At 38.3% G+C, this 8,474-nt stretch overlaps 1 protein-coding gene across 1 annotated transcript in view; it reads right to left on the bottom strand.

Moving 5' to 3' along the window:
• Nucleotides 1-304: 304 nt before the first annotated feature.
• The window catches only part of LOC119647681 (multiple epidermal growth factor-like domains protein 8), a 100,789-nt gene continuing 92,619 nt past the window's right edge, over nt 305-8,474 (bottom strand). The window contains exons 8-9 of the mRNA XM_038048796.1: nt 4,695-5,458; nt 305-4,634 (exon numbers count right to left, since the gene is read on the bottom strand). Coding sequence (XP_037904724.1) covers nt 3,580-4,634; nt 4,695-5,458 — 1,819 coding nt within the window. The 3' untranslated portion in view covers nt 305-3,579. The remainder of the gene's footprint in view (nt 4,635-4,694; nt 5,459-8,474) is intronic.

Genomic DNA, 8,474 nt, shown 5'->3' with positions numbered 1-8,474 from the left:
TTTTAAAACTTTAGTTAATTCGAGTAATATGAGGAAGAGGTATTTCTGTTTAGTATTGTATGCGAGCAAGAGGGAAAAAAGGTAAAACCCAGAGAATGGGTACATGATATTAATCTATCTCGCGCGAAAAAGGGTGAATTTCAAACATTAATCCTACGTTTAAAATGTGACCCTGTGTCAAGACATACCTTAGGACGAACAATGAAAAGAGATTAGATATTGTCTTTAGCCTAAAATTGATAGACCAGAAGCTTCTTCCAAACTACAATTTTTATTTTTCAATGTAGATATATACCTGGCTTTGTACTGATGAAGGGGGTAAGTTGCTCCCGAAATATATATCTGCAATGAAAAGTATTTCGAATTGCTCAATAAGGTGGATGCGCATATAACAAACTAAAGTACAAAGTTCCGGAAGGGAATATCGGCCATTTTTGACCCTCAATTGTAAACGAGGTGGTAACCGTTGCACACTTTTGGCCATTGCCTTAAAAAATGTTGCAGTAGGATTTTGCTTTTCTCGCTCATCCACGCTTTTCTTCAAAAGGTCATGGAATACTTCCGCAATCTTCATTTTGCGTCTGCTACCTGTTGTTTACTAGCGAAAAATTCCAGGCTTTTCAGATGAGTTTTCTTTTGTGGAAAGTGGATTTATCGAAGCCTGCATTTCCTCTTGCGAATCGCCTGCAGCCAACAAGCTTAGCGGATGCTCGCTACCGTTGCTGGAAGTGCCAACCTCAGAAACTAATTCTTCGATGCCTTCCGGAACGCTACCCTTGGGTAAATCCAAATTTGAACGGCAAAGCCTCTCCTGATAGTAAGGAATTAAGAAATTCATTTGGTTTCTAATTTCCACTTTTTTACTACTCCACCAGCATCGCCACTTCGACTTCCCTTTTTTTTCTTTAGATTCCTATGGAAGCTATATAAGAGATGCTTCCATTTTTCTTTGCACATAATAGATGAAAGCAAATACAATGTGATAATTTATACAATACCCACTTTAAAAACTATAGTATTATTTTCATTTGTAAAATCATATAAATGTTCTTTAATGTTTCTAGCGACTGGAGATTCGTACAAAACAATAAAACATAGTTTCCGTCTAGGTTACACTAGCGTTCAAGCAATCATTTCGTCAACATGCCAAGCACTGTGGGAAGTTTTAAGAGAATCGGAGATGCCCAGTCCGGGAGAAGAATAGTGGGAAAAGATTGAAAAAGAATTTGCAATTAAATGGAATATTCGAACTGCATAGGCGCGCTAGATGAGAAGCATGTGGAGATATTAGCTACTCCTAACAGTGATTCTCTGCACTTCAACTACAGGAAGTACTTTTCGATTGCATTGTTAGCAAGCGGTAGAGATGTTGGAAAAAATTGTGACGGGCATTTTTTGGAGGTCACACCTGGGAGGAAAGTTACCAGAAAACAAGTTTAAATTTGCCTCCACCAAAACTATTACCAGGGATGAATGGGAAAGTACCGTATGTTATTGTTGGAGACGAGGCGTTTCCTTTGAAAACATACCTAACGAGACCCTACCCAGGTTCCCAAGTTCCGTGTTTTCCACGTAGGCAGCAGAGGAACAAATAGATCGATTCAGGAATGAAGGTTTTATGGATTTCCTACATAAGAATACTTGGGCGAACGACGGTTTCATTTATTTATATCTCGCAGTGGATATGCGTTAAGTATGTTTAGTTAATCACTTTAATGCGACACTGGCATTCTACATACGGTTTTAGATTGGAGTAAATTTACGTAAAAGAGACAAATTACTTAATAAAAGAAGTTTCACGAAACCTGCCAGTATCGTGCTTCATATTATATCATATTATTTATTAAAGCAAATATAGAAGTAGTGAATATTTGGAGGCCCCGATTGGGCATGCTTTTTTCCCAATTTTTCATTTCGATAATTTCTAAGAAACCCACCACTCACACCTTTACTACTGATACTAAAATTCAATACTGTTCCAGGAAGAGACCTTTCATATATTATACCCAAATGACTATGGAAACTTCTTTAAAATCCAACGTAAAAAAATATCACTCACCATATGCGTAGAGGGTCATAGTTCCGAAGCGTCCACAAAAGTTTGTGTCAATGAGTGTAATCACTTTCGAACAAAGCGTGTGTGACAGATAGTAAATAGATTTTGGGGAATGAATGGGATTTTGTTCCAAATTTGGAGAAAAAATACTTGGTTTCATACATTTAAATTTGAAACATTTGTTACTTTAGATTTCAACTACGAACATTTTGTTTTCAATAAAACATTAAAAAGGAAATTTGAGAAAGAAAAAAAGGCATTGAAAATTAGAGGTTTCAGTCTTCATTAAACTTATAAAATATAAAAGCCAGTTTCATAATAGACCCCAAAATACTACAAGTAATAAACAGTTGAACAAATTTAACGATGAATTTGTACTATAGGGTAGGCATGCAAACTTGAATGTAGTCGAGTTTGGTGTGAACCCTCACCTCAATCCGCATAAAATAGAAGAAATAGGTAGTTTGACCTCACACCTGAAAAAACTTAGTATGAACTCGATGTGACGATCATTGAAATTGGAAATATAAAAAAAAAGAGGCAAGCAGCAGATTTATTGATTGATGACATGCGTGTTCGCTCCTTGGCAACAGCACAGCCTTTTCTTTGTTATTGTTAATTTTCTCCCTGTTTCAATTTTTAATCATTCTTAATTCAAAACTATTGCACTTAATGATATGCGAATGGTAAGCCTTCAGTAGCGAACATTATTGACCCAAATGGGGTTACTACCTGGAACAACAAAATCGGCCGATTCACATAAATAACCAACAAATAAAGAAAATAAGGAATTCCTTTCAAAGTACTACAATTAGTGATAAGATTAAATGCCTTTTGAGAATCCTCTATACAACGATGAAAATTTAGTTAAAAAGTCAAATGTAATTCCCAGCAATCAATTTTTTAACTTGAAATGTGGAATATTTCCAAAATTAAACATTAACATACGCAGATATATCTCATAACACCTAAAAGTCAAGATAAAAAATCATTTAAAAATACTTAAATGCAGTGTTTGAATCAATTTCATCGTTTCAAATCAGACAAAGCCGAATTCTCATGGTACGAATTTCATACTATAGAACAGCCGATCAAGCCTAACTCTAAGAAAACATACATTACTATTTGACATAAGAAAAAATATGTATACCCACAATCCGGAAGAGTTACATTAGTTTAAGTTATAATCACATTTATACATTACAATATCATTATCTGCAGTAATTTGCATCTAGGAAGAGTCATTTCTCACATAACGATTGCTCTCAACTTAAATATAAGAAAACAAAACGGACAATAAAATAAAAATGGATTTTAAATAAAGGGAGAAAACCAGCTAAATTACGGTGAAAGTATCCCTATCAATTTCGAGAAATAGTTGAACTGAAATCAGTAGAGATCCGAGAATAGTTAGCTAAGCCAATGTCGTATATTTTCACCGCAATCTTGGAGCATATATATATATAAAAAAAACACACTTAAAAATAAACTAATAACGTAAAAAACAATTATACAAACACAATCTATACATTATTGGGCGGATGAACAGCATGATGTGAACCTCGTCTTCTCAGAAACGGCCTCACACCAGCCGGATATTGCCTTGATAATACTATTAACGAAGAACCAAGAGCAAGTGTCACGGGAGCCTTATATTTACCTGGAAGACTTACGAATACAGTTCCTACGGCTGCAACATTATCAACAGTTGGTTCTATAGCAACGGGTCGTATATCTAAACCGGAATTTAATGATGACGATTTCGACGTACGTCCACGTCGTCGTATTTGCATGGGTGTCTCATTTTCAGGTGTTAATACGACCCGAACGCGAGCGAACGGTCGATTTGCCATATGCTGCATTTCGACCACACGCAAACGTCGTGCCCGACGAATATCAGCAGCTTGTTTTGCTTTCCATGCTACAACACATATTGCTAGGAACAGGAAAAAGCATGAAAAGAACACTGAGAAGAACACGAAAAGATCAATATGCAATTGATCTTGACGGAATACGATCGATCCGTAGCTATGATCCGAACCGGTGCTGGCCCTAAGGGCTATATAAAATCTTGTTGCGCTAAGATTATGAGCATTTTGTGGCAGCGTTAAAACTAAGCGATTCCTTAAACCGAATAGGCGAATCAGTGTGTTGCATTGATTCAAAGTGATGTAAGTACTTAAGTCGCGGGCTCGTTGATCCTTAACAAAGAAACCTGTCCCGCCCAGCGATTGACAGTCATGGATTTGAGGAGTCCAAAATAATTTCTCACCGTTATTGTCTATTGTCGAATTGTCTGAATCATGTTTATAGGGTGCAATGGGTAGAGATTCAGAAGCGAGTTCGTTATCAATTTCGGTTACCCAGCGATATCGGTTGTCCAGTAGAAGCATATGGTGGCCATTTGATTGGTTTGTGTGGACGATGAATGAATCGTCCTGAGGACTCATGAATACATCGAGCTCGCCTTGGGTTACGTCGATTATCACACGGATATCCACGTTCATAAACCGCGGCTGAATGACGAAGAAAACTGTTTGTCCTGGCCGCAATGGTTGCGGCTTAACTTTGCATTCCTCTGAAAAGTGAAAGTGAAAATAGATTTAGATTGTGAACGTCGAAAAAAAAACTAACTTACCGATAGGCTTTGCATCAAAACACATCCTCGACTCAACTGTAATTTGCTTATAGCACTGATGCCCATCAATGGGATTTCCCATATAGGATTCGCGGCATTTTGAACATTGCACCTTCCAGCAAAGTTGTGCAGAATTTTTACTAGAACTGGCCGAACATGTCGGATCACTTTCCGTGTTATTTCCGCAATTGCATTTTTCTCCAGAAACAGGATCGCAAATATCACCATGACCATGACATTCGCATGGTCTGCAGGCATCTTGAAGATTATCAGAACCGCGGAAATTACCAAGAATACATCCTTCACATTGATTTCCATCTGTCTTATTAGCGCACCGCAAACAAACTGCATCTGACATTGGACCCTCTGTAAGATAAGATTCTAATTCGGACCTGGTCATATTTTTAACTGGCGGTTCCGCGTCCTGTGCTACGCAGATATCGCTGTGTCCATTGCAATATTGTAAACAGGGTACACATTGACCATTGTTTTTAGGATTGCCGACAAAAAGTGGTTTGCATTTATCGCATTGCTCTCCCATTGTGTTGTTGTGGCACTGAAGACATTCGTCAAGTTTATCCGGTCCAACGCAATTTGAGTGTCCATTACATTGGCACTGGATACTGCAATTCGCTCCAACATAACCAAAATCGCATTCACATACGTTAGGTTCGATGCATGTTCCTCGAACACATCCTTGCGTACAGATAGGCACGCATTCGTCGCCCTTTGCCTTGTATCCGTCACCGCATATACATTGATAACTGAAAAGGAACACCAATGTAAATTTAATAATCTAAATCTAATTTAAAGTTCAATATAATCAAAAATTTTTTTTTGAAACCGTGGAAACACCAGAAAAATTTGAATTAATTTTACGAATGAATACTCACTAAAACTAATTTCTTAATTTCTTAGCAATTTCAGACACCATTCAAATTATATCACAAACTGCAGAAGTTTGATTATATTATGAAGAGTGCTGAACAAACCTATCGGCGAAGGAACAAATCAGGACAAATACATCCTATACATGTTTGATATACCTTTTAAAAAATCGGAAAAGGATAAAACTGATCTCTACAAATCGGGATCATGTCAACATCGATGGAACAGTTTTTGTGTGTAAACGTTCTGGAAGACGAGGATAAGGACGTATAGTTCAGTTAACAATGGTGATGGAAAAGCATTATTTACTTTGACAAAAACCTCCATAAGATATCACTACCTTTTCTAATAATGAAACGCATTGCTGTTCTATAATAATAATATTATCAGTGGCCCAACAATACAATTTGGATTTAGGACATGAAGTGTGTTAGAGCACTTCATTTCAAGATCGTAACGGTCCACTAGAAGGCAATGCAGCCAATATTGTACTCCCCCGTGACTTTACCCTGATTTGACTCAGGAATTCCTTCACAACTAAGTCGATTGATATCCGACATCCAGTGACGACACAAGTCCCTCTGCCACCAAAGACATTTGAATCCCGACGACCTTCCGTTGTGAGTAAACTTGAAATAGAATCAAGTGCGAAGCAGTGTAACAAAAAGCGGATGTGGGCGTGTATAGGATGGGAGAGAGATTCAGCTCCTGAGCGCTCAGCCTGTAGTGGTCTATTGTACCTGACGACCCCTTCTAACGGGATATTCCAGATTTATTTATGTATCGCAAGATTTCCGCTAGTGAATGTGATGTTACAATTTACAACTGGAGTACATCAGTACCAAAAATCTGCGTCCATAGGCAGGGTATTTACATAGCAAATCTGTATTCCGCTTACTCTTCACAGAATGGCCACGTGTCATTTTCGAAAACTTCTAAGCATATGTTCATATGACAGGCGAGGTTTGATGTGTCTAATGGCTCTGCCAATATTAACCGCTCTACTACTACTACTATCTCAACTTCGACGTGGTAGTTGCTGAGAATATTTGTTTAACGAAAAACTGCAGAGTGAAAAAATGAAAGCGAATCTCACGCGTGTAAAAGCAAGACAAACAGGGCCAATTTCACCTCAAGATTGAGGATTGTGAAGGGTTAACAACCCTACACAGTAAAAAGCTGGTTGAAGAGTCACAAGAGGATGGACACGGCAAAGAAGAGGAACAATGATTTGTGCATTTTCGTATGGAACGTGTGCCACCGGGGCAAACCGAAAGCTGCTAAGTAGTTAGGCGATACTGACTGATGTCATTGCATTCCAAGAGATACGGGTCAATATAGACTCGGATAACTAATTTTGATCCTGGGGGGCTCGAGTAACATCACCTCTCACATCCTCGAAACCCTTGTGACAATCAGGGAAGAGTAAACACTAAAGTGATCCGTAATAAAGTCCTCCGTAACACTTATAACATCGAAATAGATGTCGCAATACCCGCAACTATCAGATGTTCTAGAGATGAAGTTTCGAAAAATGACAACCATCTGAAGAGCACATATTTAGCCTCAGTTGTGAAAAAAGCTAGCAACACAATGGAATAATGCTGCATTCATTCATATGTGGGTACACATAGAGACCCGAATTCAGTAGAGCAGCGAACCGATTTCACAGACAGGAAGAGGAAGCTTCGAAGAACAGGTCTGTGAATTCGAGAAGTCAAGGAAGCAGTTTCATGAGATGCGCACATTTTATCAACGAGTCAACAGAATGAAGCCGTATACACCTCGATGCTTACCCTGCCGAGACAAAGAGGAAAATATGATTTCCGACCTTATGGACATATTGGAGCGATGGATTGTCTATTTTTAATGAAATAGAGAATCGGTGAGTTGGAGGTCCCGCCAACTTAAGACGACAGACAAACGCTGCCCCCACCAAGCACAGAAGAAAGGGTTCGTACAATTCAAAGACCTAAAACTTATAAGTTACCAAAAGCCAATGGGCCAGAGATAAATATGGAGGCGATCAACTATACCAAGGGATTTATCCACTTATAAAAAAGTTTCCGGAAAGTGGAGCAATGTCTGATGACGCATGGCATTGTCGGACCCATTCATAAAAAAGTGGGATTCCCAGAATCTGGCTTCAAGTAAAAAGGTTTTATGTTCATTTTATATGTGGAACTTTCTATCTACCTTTTTCTTTTCGTACATAGCTAAAAATTCAAAATATTCCTTCATTATTTTCAATCTTTCAGATATAGGTACATATTGAAAACATAAATATTTTGCTCATCCTAGATAAACAAATATGATATGTACATTATATATGAATATTTCCACTTTACTCCTAACTCCATTGATACAGGCACTATAATTGCTGGTTCCAGTCCTCCCTTTTTGCTAAGGCATCCAAAATTTGATTTGATTTAATTTGTGCCACAATGAACATATACACAGAGTATTAGCACGTTTTGGGTTTTGCGAGAGTGGCGTCTTCGATGGTATGGTCACGTAATTCGTGCTAACGAGAATTCACTTGCCAAGATTGGTCTGAACATTGAATTCGACGGTAAGAGACCAAAAGGCTGGCCGAAACAGCATTGGCTTGATACGCTGAATGCGGACTTGAAAGCTTCGCGATTGCATCCAGATCAGGCATTTGATAGAACCAAATGGCGAAGCCGATCCAGACGATCCCGGTTATGAACGGGACAAAGGCTGAAGGAAAAGAAGAAAGCTATGAGAGCCAAATGTAATGTATTTAGGAAGGACGGGTGGACCGACATTGAAAGCGGCTATTATTTCGCAATTTTTCCAGGCGGCTGTGACGGTTAATGCATAAATGAATAACTGCTCACCGTAATCTATGAGAACAAAAGCTTTGAGTGC

This window comes from Hermetia illucens, chromosome 1 (assembly GCF_905115235.1).
Source record: "Hermetia illucens chromosome 1, iHerIll2.2.curated.20191125, whole genome shotgun sequence".
NCBI lineage: Eukaryota > Metazoa > Arthropoda > Insecta > Diptera > Stratiomyidae > Hermetia > Hermetia illucens.
Note: the sequence above shows the minus strand (reverse complement) of the source record. Positions and strands in the feature narration are given on the sequence as shown.